Raw genomic sequence first — 25,025 nt, forward strand, 5'->3', positions numbered from 1 at the left:
ATAAAGTAAGACTCTACAGCAATTGTAAAGAGCAGTTGTATTGACTTTGGCAATTCAGCCTGTAAAACAATGCTATTGCAGAAGGAGAGAAAGCTTATAAGGAACTTGAGTTTATGTGCAAGGAAAAGAAAGAACAAGAAACTTAAAATTGCTTTGCAAGACCCTCCTTTTGCACATGATTTCACAGGTGCCCATTAATGTCTACCAGTTCCCTCTTGCGTGGCTAAACATTGAATAACATATTTAGGTTTAGCATTACATGACCTATTTATGGGGTTAGTCTTTCATTGTTAGAAGATTCATTTTTCTGTCCTTCAGTTTGACGCTTTGATCGAATTCTCATTCTAATTCCCATTCTAGTTGCAGTTTAGCATCAGTTGTGTTATGTTTGTTTTTTTTACAAATTTAAGGATGCAGAGGCAATTTATTCAAAAATGAAATCTACACGTGTTCATGTATATGGCTATCTACAGAGAAAAATTTGTTATAGCTGCCAATGCTGTTCATACTTGCCCTGCATTACAAATTTGCTAGTCCATTTTCTAATCTGCATTTAGTAAAGCTCAGTCTTTTATCTCCTTGCACATGGATGATAGCGTTGTCCAAATGATATCTGAATTTATTTTCTCAATCGTTTGACAACTTTCTACTCGTTACTGTTTTCTCAGGAAATGTAGTGTTAACAGGAAAATGCTCACATTCTCTTGCTGTCACTGCCAGCCTGATACGTTTTCGCAAGAAGGCTCAATCTGCAGTCTGCTCAGTTCATTTCCAGTGAGGCAAGGTGTAAGCTTTCTAACTTTTGAAAGCAAACCATCGAACAGTAGGCAAACTTGCTAGAATTCTCAGAGGATAGCTTTATATAGTGCTGCTACTATAAAGTGCAGGGTTAATGCTATAAATCGCTTAAGTAAAGTACACACTTATCAAAAAAATTAAAGAGTACGTTCCTTTAAAAGAAGGATCAGTTGAAAACAATAGCAATTTCATGTAATTGCTCATTTAAGACTAAAGAAACCTGCCAAAAGCATAAGACTTACTAAAGTGCAGAAAAAAAAACACCAAATTCTTACAGCAGGTTTGCCAATTTCATTCTTAAAGGAGACTAAAAAAAAAAGTAAGGTAAAGCACAGAAAATGCAAGCTTAATTTACATACAATTTTTGGAAAGATTTCTGCTTTTGGCAGATGTAAAAAGTATCTTCCTGATGTTTGTCTTTCTTTCTGAACCTCTCTGAAGAATAGGCCAGCATGTCCTGGAGGTACTCTGACCAATAAAGTGGTCACAATAATGTAAACAATATATTTTAAATGTCTAGAGAAATTAACCATAAACAGCAGTATAATGAGGTCAGAATGGAGGTCTTGATTGTTTCTTCATAATAAGTTTATCTACAAAAGTTAAATGTTGACACATGTCTTTTCCTTATTCCCCAAGTGGTCTCTGCATTCTTTTGAGCATCAAATACATGACTGCAGTTGCCTTTAAAACATGACCATTATTGGTTTCTATTTCTATTCATAACAGATGTGTATTAGCTGCAAAGATAGCATAGCCATTTTGTAACATAGAAGCTGCCCTGATCCTGTTTGTTGACAAATGCATAGACAATTCAGAATTATGGAACAACTGTTCTCACCCACCCACCCACTCCACCCAACCCCTCACAATAGTGTTAACTAAAAGCTTAATTTTCCAGTTTTAAAGTGCAAATGATTCAGATACAACTGCTGCTAGAACAGGTCTGAAAGAAAATGAAGTCCTCTTATGAGATGTTTTCCAGGATATAAAAAATAAGCTCCATTATGACTGGGCCCTCGCTCAGCTGGCATGCCCCTCCATGAATCACTGGAACTAAGGCACTGTCCAGATCATTCATGTACTGAACAGGCAGTGGCTGGCCATTGCTCCCAGCCTGGTAGCCTACCTAAAGAGAAAGAAAAAATAACATGCTTCAAAATGGGTAGGACAAGAAACATTATTTTAAGAACAAATTATTTTTATTCCAGGCACATTATTTATTTTACAATATTTAGAGATCAACCCAATCCTATAGACTCTGGGCAGTTTATAGGTTAAGAAACAAGTAAAAGCAAAATAATATTTAAAAAAAAATACTTGCCAAGAGATTTATTTTGGGCTAAACGCTAATTGGGGGAATATGGTCTAAAGTATCTTTTAAAGCATCAGAATTTGGTCAGGAATAACATCTTGAAGTGAGCCATTAGAAGAGATGTTTAAATTATAATACAGTATAAAAAATAAACTTTAGCCGACTTTCCAGAAATGTAATATTGTAGGCAAATGAAACAAAAGTATATCAATATTGGAAATGTGGGCTGTAAAATGACAGCACCGCCAAAAGAGATACATCAAAATTAAGGCATAAAGAGTATAAAAAAAGCTGATGATATGAGTTCCCTGCAGGTAGTCCTTGACTTTTGACCACATTTGGGACCAGAATTTCTGTCACTAAGCAGTGCATTGATTATGAGAGTCATTTAACAACCACGATGATTTGCTTAATCGTAACTTTTAACTACCCCTTTTGCCATAGTTGTTAAGCCAACCACTGTGGACATTAAAAGAATCATGCGGTCATTAAGTGAATCCAGCTTCCCTCGTTGACTTTGCTTATCAGAAGCCAACTGGGAAGGTCACAAATGCCAATTACATGACCCTGGGACACTGTCACAAATGTATGCCAGTTGCCAAATGTCCAAATTGTGATCACACGACTGCAGGGACACTGTGACAATCATAAGTGTGAGGACTAATTCTAAGTCACTTTTTCATCACCATCAAACTATTGAAACTTTGAATAGTCTTTAAATAAATGGTTATAAGTAAAAAGCTACCTGTCAGTATTATAAATATAAAAAATATTTCAGAAAGAGGCCTCAAAATTATGCATGTCATGAATACAACATAATTAGAGGTGGAGTTACTAATATGTATATATAATCTAATTACAGGCTCAACTGGTTCAACTTTAAACGAGCTGGAATTGACACTCCATTGTATGCATTACTGATTATGGTTGTGCATGCTCTGAAGATGATTCAAGCATCACATTAATAAATCTTTCTCTGCTATTCATTATAGAAACCAGACTTTTTATCATGTTTCTGTGAAATTCTGAAAAATGGTGCCACTGTTTTAAAGAATCCACTCATTAAAGTTAATGTGGCCTTTAAGCCAGAAGCAGGCAGAAGCTGAAAAATTAAAGCTATCTTAATAAACATCAGATAATTTTGGCACTTGTCCAAGGTCCAAAACCCTTCTGAAGTATTCTTAAAATATGCACAACTTTATTACTGCTACTATATCAATTTGGATTCTACATTATCTTTTGGTCTTGATCTTATAGTCTGCCTCATCCCTTCCCTCTAGCAAGGAGCCTCCAGTGGATCTATTCATTAAACAAATAGAAAAAAATGTTTTATTCATGTGCTCATACCAAATAAGCAAAAAGTATTTCTCCCAGAATTGCTACTTACTTGATCAGTGTCAAGTGTAACTCGTAGACCCAGCTTGGTCATTCCATCTTCCTTCAACAGCTTCAGGTGTGGACATAAGGCCAGGCAGAAAGCCTTAGCCACATTCTCAGTCAGTCTGCTATGATCTGCTGGGTCACTCAGACCATTATGTTGGTCATCATTTTCCAAAAAGAAAACCTTAACATAAAAAGAATTGTTCCATATGTCAGCCCCAATAAACATAACTGTTTATAAAGCTGCATTACAACAGTAGTTGTATATCAGTGTATATTGCTGTACATCAGTGATTGCATGACCTCTGTAGATGCCCTACACTAAATAAATAACAGTAGCTTGGCATCTCAAAAACATTGGCAATTTATTAAATAATTCAGTTAATGGCAAGTGCAGTCTAAGAAATGAAATAAAAAGGATATAAACATGAGGAATTATGCAGTGAAATAAGATGACTGTCAAATGTCTTAATGTCAGAAATAAAATCATTCTATTTATATTTTGACAGACATTTGGCACATCAAGATAGCTTTCAGAATTATAAATAAAAGCTTGCCTTTAAAAATAATTACATTTCTGCTCAAGGCATCTGTTCATACCATTAGTATCATGAAAGAGAAAAGAAATTAGAAGATAAATAATAAACATGTCTTTAAAAGTGACCTTAATTAAAATTTATAGTTGTAGTTATGATACACAAGTGTGCTTGCAGCCATTCCACACACAAATGGTTTCTTATAAATAAACGTTAAGAGGGAATATGTTCACATTCAACTGTAGAATAATTGATGCTATATTTCCCATATTGGTATCTATGTAAATTTATTAATTTATTTTTGCAATTATGTATTATCCTTTCAAAACTCAAGGCATACATGGGGATATATCCTGATAATTATATGAAACAGATTAAGCTGATGGAGTCTACCCGACAATCAGCCAATGAGCTTTGTGATCACGTAAGGACTTGAATGTGTGTCTTCCAGATCAAGTCAGTATTAACTATAACACTGCACTGGCTCTCATATATATGAGTTACTATTACATAATAATAAAGATTCTAGCTTTTACATACAAAATAATGTGATTTCCTCACCTCTGTCCACCTAATGACCTTCCCATTTGCTTTATATTCTGAACCATGGAATATCTTCACACTTATTATAAACTCCATAGATTTCCCATCAATAGGACTTACAACACTAGAATGTGGAAGGAAGAGATAGCTCTATTAGCAGTAGGACTTAATATTGCTTTAAGTCCTGTCTTTATATGCTTAGGTAATTATCAATGCTGGTCCAATTTAATAAACAATGTAAAACTCTGGGTCTGTTTATCAAAATAAGTTCATATAAAAGAATAATGAAGCATATTGAAATAGGAGCAGTTAAAACATGCTACATATTTAAAATAGCTTATCTGAAGAATCACCAGATAGTTTTTAGGTGAAACAACTTTCGTCCAAGCATCCCTTTCTGGTCAAGTAAGTATAGTCTTAAAATCCTTAAACATATATTATAGAAGAGCCAAAAACCATCCACAGAACTGTTAAAAGTATGGTGGCATCTCTGCCATATATAAGAAATTCTCTGAGAGAATCTTTAACAACTGTTCTAATTTTAGCTTGGTTATTCTAGTTTACCACACACACAATATATATATATATGGACTATAGATTAGTAAATGAAGCTACTGGCTTTGAATGTAGACTTTAAACATAGACAGTATATGAAAAGTCATGTAAGAGACATTATCTAAGTTAATCTGAATATTTCAACGAGCATGCCCTATCAGGAAACAACTCTGGCTGGGCAAAAAGAAAATGCAGATTAGTGCACACCATTCAGACATTCCTACTGTCTCTTTGAAGCTAAAGTCCAATTTATTCCTTCTTTTGGCTATGCAGGAGATAGAATGGAAAAATTCTCCACCAGAGCATTATGTACAGCAGATTACTGTTGGTTCACATGATGTTAATTATAGCTCAGCATTACATGTGAAGCAATTCAATAAAACCAAATAAAACAAAAAGTTGTTGAGGTACCCTTTGTTGAAGTTTTTATCATCATCCACCCACTGAATATGCACATGTTCTTGAGGTTCTTCAGCATCCACTTTTCCACAAGAAATTGTGAAGTCTTTCATCTCCCTCAGAGCTTGCCTCAGGGAGTCCATATTTTCAGCTGTTATCTGTACCATCACACCATCTACATATGAAAAGATACAAGCACTTACAAAATTCCACACATAATATATTGTTGGAATGGCATGTAAAGTATGAAAAAGGAGAGCCTAATATCCTGATCAATGAATTTTACAATTGTTACGTATTATTATACAGATGAAGAACCACTTTGGTATGGTGGTTAAGGTAGAAACTGGGAGCTCATGACTTGAATTGCCCGCAGCATTGTCTAAAAATCAAGAACATTAAAAATCAAGAACAATAAATAGGATATATTAATTTCCATTATTACCTGAATCTACTCTTAGCTTTATATTCATCTTTAAAGAAATGGTAGATTTGGTAAAGTAAGAATAATGCAGAATTAAAAAAATATATTTAATCCTTTATTGAGCAATTGTTTTTCTAAAATCAAAGTCTTACTCTATAAAAGAGTCATCAGTGACCATTTACAACATCTATTTTTGTGAACAAGAATTAGTATCCATGCCTTTAATATAGTACTATTCACTTTGGGAAGAATTTGAAAGCTGAACTAGATTAGACTGTAGAAAAACATCATTCTACAAGGGTGGTTAAAGATATAGTGCATAATCTGTAAAAGAATGTCTACCTTTATCATTGTGCAATTGTTAATTTTTATTGGCTTCCTTTTTTATGAAACCTGTTTTGCAAAGCGGTTTGTTTATACTTTCATAAATAAACAAATAAAACACTGAAATCTTACCTTCTACAATACTGGACTTTGCAAGATAGCCTGAAGATGATTTTAAAGCTCCACTAAATACAAAGAAGCTGGCTCCAGTCACTGCAACAATGAGACACATTAAAATGTAAATATAAAACGTCCATTTAATTCAATAACAAAGCACGAACAATCCAAACAAAAACTAAATTATGCAACCACTATGTTTAAACAAAAATATAAAGTACATATTTTAGGCCAATTGAAATGTTCTGGGAAATTTGAGAGTTAAAAGGATACTTGATCACTATTAATCCATTTTGCAATCTGTTTTGCAAGATGTGCATTTATTATTGTGTTCTCCACTCCATACTCAAAGGTTTTAGTAGTGTTGAAAAAGTTACTAGTTTGGGTCATGAATCCTCATGCATCATTTTGCTCAGAGAAAGATTACCAAAAATAATACAAAAATTTAAACAGGCTGAGATTCTATGAGATTCTATTACAGAAAGATAGCACAAGTTTTATTCTGGCAAGTTAAAAAAGCGCTCCTTAACAATTCTTTAATTTTAAGACAAGAGGAAACATACAGAATTAGTGCAGTACTAAAATTCAACAAACTTGAAGCGCAGTGCCAAAATTCCAACATTAAGAAATAATTGAAGTTTGATGGCTAATTTAAAAACCAACACCTGCAAATTCTGCCTTTGTATTTCACATACTTATAAAATTAAAGACTCAACAGCAGCTTTAAAAACTAAAGGAAATCATTCAGGAAATCAACATTTATGTAGAAAACACTGTCAACAACTCTCACCCTTCCTTGGTTGATTATGAATACTGATGGCCTGAGTCTGATAGTTGCCATCATCATTCTGCACACAAACCAGATGGGAGTCTGCTCTTTCATTGAAGCATGCACCACCTGCTAAAACATGCTCATTGGATTTGTTCATGGCTTTCATCATCTGTAACAAACGCCCCAAAATAGAGCATCTGCCATTAATGTGTAATATGGACTGTGACTTAAAAACAAATATTTTGATACTTGGGGAAAATATCTCCTCAGGATTATTCCTAGAGGACAAACTATATACAGTGTTGAATTATTCTAAAGGATTTAGAAATTTTTCATAATCTTGATCTACAATGTGATCAGAGCTTCATCTAAATCCCATTGGATTCTGGTTAAACAAACAACTTCCAAAGCACGGACCCACACCTTCCCTTTGATGAATATCCTGAGCCACATTCATTGTCTTTGTTGGATAAAGTATATGAATAGAAGATAATCAGCTCTCTTAAGGAGGATAAATTGGTTAAGTGTTCCAATCTGTCAGATGGCTATCGGATGCAAGAGACAGAATGAAAGGTCTCACAATTAGAGTTTACTCTTCATGAAACAGATTTGGGGAAGTGAATAATTGGCTAAAAGAGATTTCTGCAGACTTCAGAAAAGTGTTATCAGTGCTCATAAGGTTAAAATGGCAGTAGTATCACTGCCAGAGGCTTTCTCAATCCATATTCAAGCAACAAAACACTGCTTTTTAACAATAGAACATCATCCCAACCATAAAGTACGGTGATGAAAATAAAATGGCTAGTAATCAAGAGAAACAAGGGATTCTAGATTGCATCTGCAATTTCTACAGGATATGACGGAATTCAATGATAAGATAAAGTTTAAATACATATGAATCATACAGCAAGACTACAATCTTAAATGCACGAGTAAATTTATGCTACTATGTAATGTCCAGGAACAAGGAACAATTTTGGAATTTTGTCCTTGACCCATTTGAAATATTACAGCATGAACTGAAGAGAAAAATTCATGCAACGTAACCCACAAATACCAATAACTTGAAGCAGTAAAGAAGAATGCTGCAGGCCTAACTACCTCCAAGCTGAGCTAATATGCAAGAGTGATCAACAGGCATGGAAAATGTCTGGCTGAAATTGTTGTGGCAAAAAAGTGCCACTGTTCGCTAATTCTAAGCTTCACATACTTTCCCCCCCACAAATATAGTGAATGGTGGCTCAATGTGTGACATGACGTGGCAATTTTGGGTGTTGTTTGTTTAAACAGAGCTTAAATATTTAGATCACGTTAAGAGATACAGTACTATGGGATTACAGATAAACAGTAAACAGTTCGCAAATTTAATTAATCACTGGAAAGCCTTGGCAAAATCATGTCAAAACTAATGCTAAATTATTTTTATATATTTTTCTCCAACAGTCTTTAGAACACAATCTTTACACTCACTTCTCCAATATTAATTATTTGGTAGTATGTTTATTAGATAAATTCAAAAAGGATTTACATACAAAGTATAGGAAAACAAGTCATTTTTTAAAATTAGCACTTAGCCTACAGTAATATGAATCAGAATTTCATTTAATAAAACTATCTTTGTAGTGGATTTCAAAACTGAGTGTATTCTATCTATTTATGCCACATACCTCATTATATCTGTTACTGGGAATTTTTATGCTTGTTTTTCTCACTTCCATATCAACCACTAAGCCTTGGACAACTGGTAATGTATACTGGTAATTCCTGAAGTCCTGTCACACAGAGAGTAATCAAAATCATGATAGCTACTGATCATAATTAAACTTTAACATTTCATATATTATGAATTGATACAGAAATATTTTAATAACATGCTGCATTAAATTTTGTTGTAATAATAACTATTTTATTCTGTAAAGAACAGCAAAGCATACAGTTGATTTCAGAGGCAATATGAAAAATCAAAGTGGGATTTGTAAATGATGACAAATAGTTTCCAGTGAGATACTTTCTTAAATGGCAACTATACAACAGAATTAGATTACAATATAGGACTGACAAGTGAAATAACTTGCTTAGCTGATGGTAGGAAGATAGTACCCATGTGACTATCAACTTCCTCCCACCCAACTTGCCTATCACAATTCTGCTTCCTAAAGACTGAGAAAATACTATTCATTTACCATAAATGCATTTACCGGTACATTTAGCACAAATCTTTTAAATGTAGAAAAAGACATGCCCAAAATATTATTTTGTTTCCAGAAAGCAACAGTTTTATTTAGGCAACATATCTAAATCTTCTGATTTTAGAAATACCACTGAATATTTCATTTATTAACATCTTAATATGACTGAATCTAATATGAGCAGTATATCTATAACTATATGAAGATACAATTCAAATCTTAAGATATGTTTAAGGTCACATATTTAGTATATATACACAAATAAAAGAAAAAGCCTATAATCCAATTCTGGAACTTTTCAACATAATTGTGTATGTAAATGAAAATACCAAAACATACACACTTTCTTCATTAAATATGACAGAGCAAAGAAAAAACAAATCCTTATAATTATTACTTACTGCAAGAAGATTCATAATTGTGTGACCAGTCTCACCAAACAATGGCTTACGAAATCTGACACTGAAAAGTGGACATGGATACACTAAAAAGAAACCCCCAAAATATCAGATTTATTTTCTGAGAAGTTTACATTTGCTAGAAAAGTAGATATAGAAGATTAACAGAAATATTAAAATAATAGCTATTATTATATTATCACACATAAATAGGGCAATTGGAAACTTTATATCATGTTGGTGCCTCATTAATCAAGAACTTTTATTAAAACAAATATGTTTTGTATTGAGTTAAAACACTGGGTTAAAATATCAGCTTGCTATGTATTTATTTACACAGGGCAACAAAAAGATATTGGTGCCATCACTCCTTAGGAACATGATTTTAGTACCAGTCTTTCTATCAAGTTGGCTTAAGTTTCATTTGCCTCTTCAATAAGTACACATACAAATGAAACACTGAATGGAGGCCAGAAAGCAAACTGTCTCAACCCCTATATTCATTAAGAAATATGTTACTAATATAGTTAGCTCTATAACTGAATTTGTCTTATAATTCTTATAAGCATAATACATAAGGAAAAAACATGCAATCTTATTTATTTAAAAACTTAAAAGCTTTTTAGTGAAAGAAAAATTAAAGTTATTAGATTCAAATCAAGAAGAAAAAACAGAACCTATGTTCACACAGCATGTAAGATCAAATGATTAACTTATAATTTGTCTTACTCTGTTTTGCTGAATAAGGTATCATTTGCTGGATTCACACACCAAATTAAGCCATAAAACCACATTGTACAAACCACTGGCTTAGTTCACAGAACATATTATGCAAGCACATTGTATTATCACTTAATCTGATGTTTGAACCACGCCTGGTTCCCTTTATATGAACAAAAGAAACTCCAAAATAAAAAACTAAAATGTTATTATCCCAAAGTGTTACCACCCAAAAAAACCCTCAAATTCTTCTCTGTGCCATTCCATAAGGTTTTCCCAAAGTAGTATAAGATATATTTCTAATTTAAAAAAAATGGGACTTACATCTGTATTCAGCTCCGAGTCTTAGCATCAGTCGGATTGGAAAAACTTTAGCCCAAGGAGTCTCCCATTTCTGAATAAGAATCCCAAATAAATATGGTGGGGTGGGAAGCACCAAGTCCTGCAGTGACTGATACGCAGGCGTAACATATAGAAAGCCACCATGCTCCTTGCTACTAAGGAAATTCTGACTGAAAAATGAGTGTCCTAGGTTGCTCACAACATTACCTACCAAACCAAAAGCATGGTTATTTTAGCGGTAAATATACCATCAAAACAGAAAATTGCATATAACCTTATTCTACTAGTAATCATAGAGCAAAATGAATTATTTAATGTTAAAACAGACTAATATTAAATTTTAATTAACATACTAAAGCAAAAACAAATCAGTCTTTTACTCAGTTAACATCGCAATATTTAACATATCATTTGTATTCCAAAACAATATTACTCCAAAAAGGTTATTTCATGTATCTAGAAGACTGACACTGAAAATGGAATCCGTGCATCTTAGTATTTAGGAAAAGCATAAAAATAAAATTTATGAATTACATATGCTTAAGTTATAAATAAATTCATTAAACTTCTCAAGATCTCCTGCTTTAGTCATTATCCTTAATTATTATTTCTAAAAATCCATTAAAATACAAGTGTAGCCTGACACTTAATAAGCTGGAAAACAAGAACTTCCACATACTGAAGTATACCTCGACATTGAAGTAATTTCTGAGAGTGTATCCTCACATTAAAACAAAGATTAAAGGCCACTGGCTTCTTCTTTGGCTAGCCAGAGTTGCCTACAACCCTGATAGCCTACCAGCTTTTGAGTTCAAATGAGATGGGTTAGGCACTGTCACCCAGCTTGGTTTTAAAATAGTAATGATCGTCAACTCATTTCAATAGAAATAAAGAATATACATAAAGAATAGATAGATACAACTTTGGTTACAACTTACTGTGGTTTGATATAGCAGAGGGCAAAAGAAAGCTTGTTATACCGCAAGTATGCCAGTCACAAATCTAAAGTGATTCTCCCAGACTATTTAGGAAGTGCTATTACGTTGTAGCCTTGTAAAACATTGTCAGAATAAAATCCTTGCATGAGAGTGCCCAATAATAGACAAGAAGCAAGATGAACTTCCTCATCTCCATTCTTAGATAATGCCCTCTCCTCTCAAAAAATAACTAGAGTTCACTGGTTTCAAGACAGGAACTAAACTTGAATGTAGCCAAATGGCAATCTAAATAGAATGCAGGCTGGCACTATTGTGAAACGCAACATAAATTTTATCAGGTTCAAACAATCCAATCATCGCATACATAGCTTTTTTAATATAAAAATCTGTTTTTCTAACTGATTATATTTAACAATTTTAAAAGGTGCCATCAATCATCATAGTTTTTAAAATGGTCAAAGTTTTACCTGCCAAGGCATCTTGATAAAGTTGCACAAAGTGGTTAAAAATATCCTTGGGTAAGCATTTTTCATCAGGTAAACATTGGAGAAGAATTACTATTTCTGATTGGCCTACTGCATGCATTCCCTTTGTAGTAAAGCACCAGCATTTCCTGTTCACATCTGCAAAAAATAAAAAAAATCACACACTATAGAATGCTGTGTGTTTATCAAAATAAATATTTTATAAGTATTATCCATAAGAGGTATGTATGTATGTCGATCAAGAACACTGCACTGGATGGTCTGGAATTTATTTACTTACAATATTTATGAATCGCCCAGTTAAGACTTTGAGCGATGTATAATAAAAATACAAAATAAAAACCACCAGTACAATAATTAATAACACCTAAATATATTTAACTCCTCTTTCTTCTGTTATTTTTCTAATTAAAATATTTTTAAAAGAATCTTGCAAAGTGCTACATAATATCACAGTCTAAGCCAATGTCACATCTTCTGCAGCAACTGTTAAAAATTATATGAAATGTTAACACATGTAATCAATTTACACACCTGATGATGGAAATATAATTTTAACAATTTCATTATTATTCAGAACATTAAATGGAGATTCTTTTCTATTACATTACTGTCATTTTCCTGAGTCAAGAAATCCATATTACCAAGATAAGCAGACATTTAAAATTTTCATGTGTGTCCCCAACCTCACCCTCTCCAAAAAATACTACACACTTTTTTCTGAACTTTGGCAAACAGTACCTACTAAGAACCTGCCCACCATTAACGAAGAATAATTGTTTGCTAGCAGAAATATAACAACAAAGCATAAATGTAGTTAATAGATATTCGCTATCTACTTGAAATAACTGGGACTTACAATTTACAATTTTAACCATAGACAATAAATTTGCATTTAAAACAAATACAAGAGGATCAGGGCCACCATCTTCCAGCTGTTGCATCACTGATATGTGAGATGGTTTTTCTTCTACAGTATAATCTAAAACAAAGAAAGATTATGTATCATTTGCCGAAAAATGTACAAGGTTTTATGTACAAGAAAATCTATTATGTTAGACTCATAGTATTAGAAATAGAAATTCAGGCTATCAAATTCAACTCCATCCTCTGATAGGGAGTGGGGAATCCAAATTAAAGCATCTATATCAAATGTCTATCCAGGTTTTCCTGAAGGAGGTGTTTTGGAATTTCTTCCTAACACCTGATTGAAATCTGCCTTTCTGTAAGCTTTTTTCTTTTTCTCCTGTTGTTTATATGACACTTTTGGGTTTGTCTTCAATACACACTTCATTTTTTTATAAAAATGCCTAGCTTCTACTATAAATTAGTATTATATTTATGTTATTGCAATAAGCTTTGTGTTGGACTATCCTTGTAGTAGGATAGAATTTAGATAGAAGTAGCATTACTTGAGACTGGTCATTTGGACCTCAAGTGAGAATTAAGGGTTGATGTGTTAGATGATCCATCACTTTTCTTGTGATGGATCTTCTGTTTTCTCGGCTGTCCACATTGCTTTCTGGAATCTCCAATATCAAAGTTCAAAGGCATCAATACACTTCTTATTCTGCTTCTTTAAATTCCAACTTTTGCTGTTTGCTGAATGCTGGATGGCAGATTAAGACCCGAATGAACAGAATGTAGCAGTCTTGAAACAAATGTGCAGTCTACCTATTAGCTGTTCTGTCGCATTTAAGATTTTGCAAGTTATGAAAAACCTTAGTGCCAGATTATATCTAGAGTAATTCTCTTTATCTTTAGATTTCTTCAGAAAGTCTCCCCAGAAAGGATTCCTGATTATATCATGGCCTATACACTGTCAGCTGCTGATTACACAGAAAGGAGCCTTCTCTATGAGAATATTCTCCCACCTGGGAATCATGAAGTATCAATTATGGCGACTTTAAATACACCTATGGAAGGGGTAATGCAATTATATGTATGCATGCATGCTTTGGGTTTTAAATATTTACTTTTAACTGTTTAATTAATGCATTTTAGTTTTAATTTAAAACTGTCATACAACATTGACATGGAAAACATAAATAGATGACATTTCTAAAATGCCTGGATCTAAAAAACTATGATGAGCAAAACCCCAAGAGCTATGAAAACAGTATGTTTGAGAAATACTAGAACAATTTAAACAATTATAAGTTGTCACAAAAATTGTGAACAACTATGCTGATTAACAAAGATATTTTTTCTCGCAATTGTCTTATTTTTTCTTAATGAACATTTCCATATTCTCCATTGATTTCTAATACATTAACAAATATAGTGCTACCACAGAATTCCCACTTGTGTAAAACAAATAACAGCACCTCATTAGGCATAATCTTATCCACCACTAATTAAAAGACAATCTGAAGTTGAAGAAATTTCTGTTCAATATAATATTGTATTTTTCATTTACACACTAGCATCCACCACTCACCTCCTTTTACCCCAGTAGAGATGAGAATTGGAGGAAGCCCGTCTTCTGGAATAAGATTCATTGCACTGCCAACGGGACTTCCAACCTGAGTTATATTTCTTGAAAATGCAAGTGTGTTTTCAGTCTACAAGATATAACAAAAAACATTGTGTAATGTATAGTAAGTCAAGCCCTAATCACTTCACATGACTGGAGCTGCCCTTGAAGACCACTCAGAACTGGTCCAGAATGCAAAGTGCAAGCAGTGATGAGCATGCCTTTATATGCCCATGTGACAGCTTCAACAAACTAGGCTAGTTACCTACATGCTTCCAAGGTTTTGCTCATGATCTATAAAACCTTATATGTCACAGGGCCTGGCTACTTAAGGGATCATCTGTCTTCCATGGTATCAGCCTGGTCTGTTCAATCCAAGAGAGTTGGAACACTTCAAGTCCCTTCAATTAAACAATGTCATCTCTCAAGGGCCGAATACATACCTTCTATGTCCTCTTGCTTGTCTTCTGGAACAAGATTCAATCTGATATTTATGTAACTCTCACCTTGCTGGCATTCTGAAATGCCTTTTTCCCCAGACCTTGGATAAGGGTTCTTCGGGCTTCTGCCAGATTGTGTGTGGGTATAGTTAATCAGATCCATCATCATTTTTTGTTGGATATTTTTATAATTACAGTATTCTGTTTTTATTCTGCTGGTTTTATTGTATATTGCCCAGAGTTAATTGGAATTTGGTAATGTCTATATCGAATAATTTACATTAAGTAAACCTTAATCTAATCTTCACTTTACAAATAAAAGGTACAAAAACTGCAGTAAGATCTTATGTAAGAGGATCAAGACAATAGTATTCATATATATCTATAATCTGATAGAATAATTTCCTTATACATAGATACAAAAACAATTCATTTCTACAATATATACAAAACATGATTTAGAGTTACCATAGATCTTAAGCTGAAAGAATGGAGGTCATTTTCATTAATTTCTCATTCCCATCTGTTTCAATTCTATCAAGATTGTGATTGAATTGGCCATCCAGATCTGGGAATATTCCATCTTTCACCATGTATGAAGTAACAGTTCTCTCTTCAAGGATGATATGAAATCTGGGGGACTTCTGGGACTCACAACTCCTGCTTGACAAGCTGGTGTCAGCAGTAGCAAGGAAGACCTTTGCACAACTCCATCTGGTGTACTAGTTGTCCTGTTTCCTAGATCAAGGATCACTCATGCTCTAGTCATCTCAGGGTTTGACAACTCAGTGTGCTCTACATGTTGCTACCTTGAAGACCACCCAATTTCAACTATTCTAGAATACAACAACATAAATAATAATGGCCATGCCTCAGTATGTCCACGAAACATTTCTGTTTTGCAAACTGCACCCCTTGTTGGTTTGCTTCAGGTTGCAATTTATTATTACTCCCACAAGGCCTGAGTATTTGAGGAACTACCTATCTCCCATAACATCTATCCAGCTGATTCAATCCTGCAGAGTTGGCACATTCCAGATTCCTTCAATTAAACAATGTCATTTATGAAGACACTGGATGTGCAACTTCTCTGTAGTAGAGTCTGCTCTTCCCCAAAGATCCAGATGGCCTTAACCTTCTGTTGTTTAGAAGAGCCACAAAAGACATAGCTCTTCACTCAGGCCTTTGTTGAGAAAGAGTGAGACCCTTCACTTCATCGTGCTTGCAATCTTCTTTTAGTATTATCTTTTTATGTTTTATTGATTTGTTATAAGCCCCCTGAGTCACCAAGTGTCATGCAACATTTTTTTATTATTACTATTATTGTTGTTATCACCCATGCTGTTCAGGTATGCTCAAGTTACATACCATTAACCATGTTTTGTTTTTTATTTTGGGGTTTTTGGGGGGAGGGGTGCTTTCCAGTCTAGAAGTCACAGTCTCACAGTTTCTAGTGTAGTGCTTTAACCACTACATCAAATTGGTTCTATACTGTATACAAGGAAATCTAAAGCATTCTCTTTCCTATGCCATTTGAATAGCACACAATATACTATATAATAAAGAAGGGCAGTCATTTACCTCTTCTGGCAAAGTGTTGTTGCTTATGGGCTTGCTTGGGTCATGTGATACTGCAAGTGCTCCAGTGGAACTTGTTCCAGACACTGTTAATTTGGCTGCATCAGCAACTTCGCCATTGGGTAAGATCCCATCAGCAAACCAAACACGTCTTTGTTCTCTAGGCTGAGTCACTACATAGAAAGATGAGATTAGCTTTATGAAAGAAATACATGCATGAGAAGAAATGAAGCTAAATGCAAAACAGTGATACAGAAATATATTTTCTAACGCAAGCTGAACAATATTTGTAAGCGTTCCAAGACCACAATTAACCAAACGTCACAGGAACAAGTTTGAATTACACCCCAGGTTAAGTTATGCAGATAGGTTTTCATTATCACTCACACATATGTAAGATGACTATACAACTCCATGAGATCAGTCGTCACCTAGATTTCATGGTTTAAAGAAGAGGCACAATTATTTTGCTGAGAAAACTCATAGTCCAAGGGTAATTTGAAATAAGATATGTTCGGCCTAAGCTAAATTTTATGAGGTGATTGAAATTAATAACAGGACTGACCAGGGAGGCCTACATTTTCAAGGATCCATACCTTCAGTACCTGGATGCTTTAAGACTCCCACTGGGACCATAACAGTAGGTGGTGGAGAGTTCAGCACTCCAGAAGCCTGGACTTGCTGCAAGGGAGGAATGGTAGAACAGTATTCAGCAGGATTGTTAGGATTGGGGCTCGGACTAGGGGCACTCAGCATATTCTCCAGGCTTTGAGCTAAGAAAAGATAAAAATACAAGAAAGGAAATTGTTATCATGTAAAATTAAATTTAATAAGTCATTGTTTTCCTTTTATTAGAAATACAGAGGTAATGTAATGAACTCATTAGCCATAGCAACTAAAGTTAAGGCAAACAGAGCAAGGAAGTGTTTAAGTTAAAAGAATTAATTATTTCAGATTACCATTATGGAATTATTATCACCATGAAACTAGGATCACGGAGCCAAGGCTACTAATAATAGATTTTTAATAACAATTTGGCTAGATTTTTTCAAACAATGTTTGCTGAATTATGACTGAATTTGTCCTTATGTAGTGAAGACTGCTACAAGATTTTTTTTCAATACTTATAGAGAGAAGCCAGAAGTCCAGAAGCTGATAGAGCAGAGGAGCAGAACTTGAGATGGGACGACATTAATAAATTGCATTTGGGTTATTAAGTATACACAGAAAATATTCCACAAACTAGAGGCTACTACAGAGAGGGTGCGTTATTTCATCTCTACTCCAGATTCCTCAAATTTCAAAAGACATTCTATAAATGAGTAGATTTGGTTCTGGTCCGGCATTGCCTGATATAGCCCAATACCATGCTAACAGTGACAGGAAACTACTAGCCTTTTGAACAGAATTCACAACCTACACAACTTAACATTATAGATGTTATATATAGGTGTAATTCAACAGTGTTTGGCTTGTTCCCCTAGGACAGGGGTGTCAAACTTGCAACGTCACGTGATGTATCACGATGTATCGTGACTTTTTTGCCATTGCCAGCAATGGGGTGGGCACGGTTTTGCTATGATGCATCCGGCCCGCAGGCCGGCAGTTTGACACCCCTGCCCTAGGAGCTTGGCTGCCTCATTCAATACCAGCTGTAGCTAACTTCCAGATGATCTCCTAAAGCACGGGTGTCAAACTCACACGTCACGTCATGTGTCACAATGTATCGCAACTTTTTTTGCATTGTCGGAGCTGGGGTGGGCGCGGCCTTGTATGATGCAGTTTGACACCCCTGTCCTAAAGGCAGCTCCACATACAGTAATCCAATCAGGTGAGCATTAGAGCATGCATGATTGATATCAGTTTGTGATTTTGTTTTAACTTAGTAAATTAATCTCAAATGTAGTTACACTGTTATTTATTATTAAATCTATTTATTGCCCTGCCTACTTTGGGTAGGAGAAATGAATTAATATGATTATGCTATGCACATTTAAATGTTTATCTTTTTAAACTTACAATGCAGTAACTATATCTGAGGAGATCTAGGAACTTCAGCTACAAGTTCAGAGAGCAGAAATAGTGGTACCTGGTCTTCAGAATGTATACTTTGTGATAAATATTTTTCATTCATGACAAATGTGGAAGATCTTTCATTAGCACGTCAAAGTAGGTTTCTACAACTGACAGATGGATCTGTACATATGTGGATCCAATCCATTTACCGTAGGCCAACATATATGACAAGTGCTATAGAAAATACATACCCATTGCTCTACTCCCTTTCTGGGTAAGCACCGTTAAGGAAAGTACAGAAAACGAATGAGAAGCAATAAGCAAAAAAGTTAAAGGTAGGAGAGGAAAGAAAAGCAAATAAAAGCTAAATCTAGCTTACACCACAACCGTTTAATATCTCTCTCCATTCCTTCCCATCCATGCAAAACATCTTGGCTTCTACTATGTCTATACATTTTCTGTACTGCATTTTATTCTTTAAACTTCCCATTTCTTTCTTTCTGAGGAACTTCAACCAACTACAGCTTTCTCAGTATTTCCTCTTCTTCTCAATTCATTCACTTTTGCTTTTTCTTGTGTCTGTGTGTTTCTGTGTGTGTCTGTGTGTGTGTGTGATGTGATGTGATCTTCACTCATCGCTCTGTGTGGTCACTTACCCTTGTATTCAATCCAAAGTCATTGAATACCCATTCAGTTTTGATTACCATACATACTTCTTAACTATGCCATTCACACACTTTCAATTTACCTTTGGTTCTCCTGACATACTGTATCCAACTCTCACTTCTACAAAACAGACAGAAACATGCTCTTATACACAGCCATTTTCACCTATTTTGACAAAAATCTTTTCATGGCAACACACCAGCCACTGCCTTTACTTCCAGCCTTTACGCTACATATCATTTTCAGAAATTGTTAAGTTCTCCAATAATTCAATGGCACATACTAGATACTAGAGTTATTGCTGGTATCATTCTGAAAATAGCTTTCTCATTAAAATTATGTCCAATATGAAAATAAATTACACCAGACTGCACAACAGCCCCCACTCATACATTAGAAAGGCTCCATTAACCACAAAGTAATGAAACTTGAGTATTGTTTCAACAATATTACTTACCATTCATAAGTACCGAATGGCAAATTACACATACTCTGGCTTCCTTTCTATCCATATACAGCAATTTGCATTTCAGATTACAGCACGCTGCACAGAAAACCTTAAGTAAAATAAGAAAAATATATTTACGTTACATTTAATTAAAATAATTTGGACAGAATGCTCTATCTATATTTCCAACACAAGCATGTTCTAGTTTTTTCTACAGAATAAAACAAAATTGCTTAATGCTCGTGTAAAAAGTCATTATATATTATATTATACATTATATATGTTATGCACTATACATGTTTTAGACTGAATAATTTTATAACAAAATTTTCCCCCACGGCAACATATCAAGACGGATTAAGAAATAGTGACTGGCCCAAACTCCTCCAAGAGCTTTCATGACAGAGAACGGACGTGATCCTCATTCAATTGTTAAAACATGTTATCATCATATATTGTTGACTTGAAATAAACTTGAAAAATTAATTTTATTCTAACTGCCAATCCAGTCTCACTTGCTGCCCATTACCCCAGGATCATACAGGTTGTTAGATGAGGGCCTCACGTTATCACAATGTGGAAAGAAGAGGGAGGCCAACAGGCAAGAGCAGTGGAACGGGTGGTTAAGTGCCACCAGTGGCACCATGGGCAGGTGCTACGGAGCACATGCAGGTGCTTAGGATCACGGACAGGTGGGTGGATGCATGGGTGAGTGAAAACGTGGTGGGACCTGCAGGCATGCCTTGTGACTTCCTGTCAGCTTCCCTATTAACTTTGCTTGTTGAAAGTCAACAGAGGAAGCAACAAATGGCAATCGAGTGATTGCAGCATATAGAGTGTTGTAACTATCACAATTGCCAACTGGATGCCAAGTGCCCTTGTTGTAATCACATGACCACAGGAACAATGCAACGGCCACAACTTCAAGGAACGGTCATAGGTCCTGCTCATTCAGTGCTGTAATATCTGTGAGCAATCACTGAACTAATGGTCATAACCAGAGTACTACCTGTACTAATGCAAATAAACATATTAAAGCAATTGTGCATATTTCTTTTAAAAAAGGAATTACCTATATTAGTCATTAATTTTCTTTCAGCAATTTTAAAAAAATGAATACAATGTATTGTTGAAAATAACATCAAAAACATTCAGAAAACCCGAGTGCTAGAATTAGCTATTTGAACTCTAGGCCTCCTATTATTTATAAGATTTTTCCAATTAAATGTAAGCCTACCTTTCCACAGGCTCTGCAATGGTGCCTTCTTTTAGTGAATGTAAATCTGGCCTCACATTTCATACAGTTTGGTGCTTGAGAATCTGGGACCCAAACTGGAGCGACTTCACCCAAAGTAGTAAATGGCTTTCTTGTATGAACACCCAACTGGCCAGCTCCAAGATCATTGTCAGGGCTATCGGAGGCTGTTGCAAGGCACAAACTATTGGAAACCACAGAATCATAGTCATCTGCATGCTCACCACTTGCATCTGTGACCAGAGCATTCTGCACTGTTTCATCAGCATATATATTTGTTGCTACATTTTCGCTTATTTTTATTTTTTCACTTATATCATTTTTATTTTTACTATTCCCACCACAGTTTGGAGGAACCAAGTCATTTTGTAAATGATCCAATAATGGCTTTGGAATTTGTAGTGTAAGATTTGTAGGCTGTTTTGGTCGGGCACCACCAAAGGGAACACTGAGAGATTGTAAATGAGCTGCTGATTTTACTGATGCTTCGGTTGATTCAGATGGAATCTGACTGCAGAGATTATGCAAACATTTTTTTCTCATTTGGTCACCAGAGCAGTTCGAAGTGGGTCCACTTCTTTCTGTGGCTTCATTTCCCCTTTGTTCATAAACATTACTATAGCATTCTGATTTGCTCTCTTCTATCTCCTTTTCCTCCGTTACAGAGTCTTCCTTGGAGGGCAAAGTCTTTGGAATATGAGCAATAACTGAGTTCTGTATTCCATAGGAATCACAATAATTGGGCAGCCCACTTGACAATGATGTCCCCGTGACATCAATTGGACTGGAATTTTCAAGCTCATTTATAGAGGACCCTTTTAAATCAGTATCTATTTCTAACATGCCATCACTGTTACCTGCACTGATACTATATCTTTGCTGCTGTACTTCATTTTCTGTGTCTATTTGTTTTCCCATTTCATTTTGTTGAGTCAGTTCTTCATTTGTCATCTCTTGACAATCTGATGAATGAGCAGCAGTGCTGAATAAGTTACTTGTGTTGAGTTTTTTATCATATTTGCCAGCTTCATTTTCAACAGCAGTAACATCTTGAGAGGTCAAATATCCATCAGAAGATTCACAATCATTGCCACTTCCCAATACATTCAACTTACATGTTGTAGAGAACTCAGCTATCCCTGACTGAACTTTTGAGGCCATCTGCTCTGTTATGGAAGTCTTTATGGAAAAGCTATCATTGTGTGTATTAGGTGAAGAACTTTTGATTTCCAGTTCTGTTTTCTGAGCAACTACATCAGTATCTAAATCTTCAACTGATGCATATTGTTCTTGCACTTTAATGCTTGGGTCAAATGACCTCTGAAAGGGAATTCTAATCCCTGATGCAGTAGTTTGTGAGAAGTGAGTATCTTTATTTGCATTATCAATCTCCTTTAACAAAGAAGAGTCACTGGATGAGCAATCTGAAGCAGTAGCAGCAGCGATATCATGGTTAATAGAATCTTCACCTGCATTCAGACTTGTTGTTAGTACTGGTTCTTTTTCAGTATCTGTATCTTTTTCAACAGACCCATTTACAGTAATATGAAGATGATTGGTTTGTTGGACTTCATTATCCAGTGTAAAGCTAACAGTATCCATTAAAGGGGGGCTGCTATAACTTTTACAATCCAGCAACTCATTTTGTAATGTTTTTTTGTCACAGTTATGCATGACTGCTACAACTAGAACGTTTTTTTCTTCTGGTAAACAGTCTATACTGCCACGTTTTTTCCCTTCGTCATCAACAGAGTTACACTGAATATTTGGATTACTGTTTCTCATAACCAACTGATCATCTGTTGTTGCCTGGTCATCAATCCACATGTTTGTGTTTTCTTGGCTCATATTAGGATTTTTGCCATTAAAACAGTAATCCCCTCCTCCTATAGATGTAGTGGCTATATGTGACAGGGAAAAGGATTTCAATTTCTCTGGACACTTAGAAATGGTTGATTCATTTACACTGGCTAGAGTTGGGTTTAAAGTCAGTCGATGAGGAGGAGGATCTAGGATCTGACTCCACTTTGCTTCCAACAATGTAGGTGAAATAGCTTCATCTAACAAAGAAAAAAACATTGATTGAAATCAATTTGCATTAAACTGAACACAGATACTAACATTTACAAAATATAAACAAAATAAATAGAACAGAAATAAATAGAACTAGAAAATAGAAATAAAAACACTATTACCACAATAAGAAAGTTGGAAGGTACCTTTGAGATCTTCTAGTCCAACCCCTGCTCAGGCAGGAAACCCTATACCATTTGTCTGAAGTGGCATAGGGTTTCCTGCCTGAGTAGAAAGTTGGACTACAAGACTTCCAAGCTCCTTCCAACTCTGTTATTCTGTATTCAATTAAATAATTTGGACACATTTATCTTCTTTCACATCAAAGATACATAACTTTCCTTTTATCAAAGCTGCAAAGCAACAGAGAATATCCAACAACACTAGAAAATAAATAAATTTCAGTAGTTAAAATTGAAATTAAAATTCAGTTAAAATCCATTTTTTTTCACAAAATGAATGACAGCCTTAATTAAAGTTATCTTTCATTCTCTTATTTCATTAACAAAATATCCTCCAAAGGCATTATCAAGCCGAGAACCGAGCTATGGATTCAATCTTCTGGAAAGGCCTCTGACAGTGAAATGCAGGCCAGAGCTCCATTCTCAGCTGCAGAATGAAGCTGCTCCTTCGGCCGCAGAAGTGAGCCAGCTGGGTGGGGCTGTCGGTGCTGCTGCCGTGAGGTGAGTGGAAAGACACTCCCCAAAAATAAGACCTGGTGCCTCTTTTGGAGGTAAAAATAAATAAATAAGTCCAGGTCTTATTTTGGGGGAAACACGGTATCTTTAATGACATAGTAAAGACAGCAGCAGCAAAAGATGCATCTGACCAAATACTTCTGCTTTCCCATTTTCTAACAGTTCTCCTTATAATATATGTCTTTTCAAGCTGTTGTGCTCTCTATTACTCTCTTGCATAGCCATTAGCAACAGAGTGTGTTTGTGTTTGGATGAAAAACCTTTAACATTACAACAAAAAGAAAATTAATCAATTGACCCATGTGTTATAACACAGCTACCACGTTCCAATTACAAAGAAACAACTATTTCCATTCCATTACTCCATATTAGGGGTAAGGAATGATGGCCACTGTTGTTCACCATTGTTTCCCACCTCTGCTCTATATGAAGAAAAAAATCAGTCAAATTGGTGAATAAACATTATTCCCAAAATGACAGCTAAAATAAATACCAAAGGCTATATTTTTCTCTTAAGTGCTATTTATTAATATACAGAATCTGCTGTCATAATGGTCACTAGTTTATATATCCTTAAAATACTAATTCATAAAGGATAGTTTTATCAATAGTTGTTAATTTTGATTCCTAGATAGAATCTTCAGATTAAGAGACAGTAACCCATTCAATCTCTGTTCCTGGGAAGCAAAATTAGAAGCAGACTATTATTTCTGTCTACTTGTATGCTTCTTAGAAGTATATAGTCAGTCAGCCTCAGAAAACAGAATGATGAATTTGATCAATGACTGGTGTGATCCAGCAAGACTTTAATTATTTGTTTGCTTAGTAGTTTTGAAGTTACAAACCTCCATGTAAGAGAATGGAACACATAAGAATATAAAGGAATACAAAGATATACAAAGATATAAAGGATGTACCACAAAGTTATTACCTTATATATATATATCTCCGAGACCGCCTTCTGCCGCAGATCCCCTCCCTCAGACCGGTACGCTCCCACAGAGTGGGCCTCCTCAGGGTGCCGTCGGCCAAGCAATGTCGGCTGGCGACCCCCAGGGGGAGGGCCTTCTCTGTGGGTGCCCCTACCCTCTGGAACGAACTACCCCCCGAGATCCGGATGATTCCGGATCTTCTTGCTTT

The 25,025-nt window shown here is 35.1% G+C and overlaps 1 protein-coding gene across 1 annotated transcript in view; it reads right to left on the reverse strand.

The window, feature by feature from the left end:
• Positions 1-1,760: 1,760 nt before the first annotated feature.
• Positions 1,761-25,025, reverse strand: part of ZFYVE9 (zinc finger FYVE-type containing 9) — a 46,771-nt gene continuing 23,506 nt past the window's right edge. Inside the window, exons 5-20 of the mRNA XM_015810901.1 lie at positions 21,097-23,174; positions 19,869-19,968; positions 17,326-17,502; positions 16,733-16,902; positions 14,676-14,799; positions 13,095-13,217; positions 12,218-12,373; positions 10,795-11,019; positions 9,754-9,836; positions 8,831-8,935; positions 7,182-7,332; positions 6,407-6,487; positions 5,539-5,701; positions 4,591-4,696; positions 3,501-3,677; positions 1,761-1,927 (exon numbers count right to left, since the gene is read on the reverse strand). Coding sequence (XP_015666387.1) covers positions 1,766-1,927; positions 3,501-3,677; positions 4,591-4,696; positions 5,539-5,701; positions 6,407-6,487; positions 7,182-7,332; positions 8,831-8,935; positions 9,754-9,836; positions 10,795-11,019; positions 12,218-12,373; positions 13,095-13,217; positions 14,676-14,799; positions 16,733-16,902; positions 17,326-17,502; positions 19,869-19,968; positions 21,097-23,174 — 4,181 coding nt within the window. The 3' untranslated portion in view covers positions 1,761-1,765. The remainder of the gene's footprint in view (positions 1,928-3,500; positions 3,678-4,590; positions 4,697-5,538; positions 5,702-6,406; positions 6,488-7,181; positions 7,333-8,830; positions 8,936-9,753; positions 9,837-10,794; positions 11,020-12,217; positions 12,374-13,094; positions 13,218-14,675; positions 14,800-16,732; positions 16,903-17,325; positions 17,503-19,868; positions 19,969-21,096; positions 23,175-25,025) is intronic.

Source organism: Protobothrops mucrosquamatus, unplaced genomic scaffold (assembly GCF_001527695.2).
Source record: "Protobothrops mucrosquamatus isolate PMUCROS unplaced genomic scaffold, P.Mucros_1.0 scaffold24, whole genome shotgun sequence".
NCBI lineage: Eukaryota > Metazoa > Chordata > Lepidosauria > Squamata > Viperidae > Protobothrops > Protobothrops mucrosquamatus.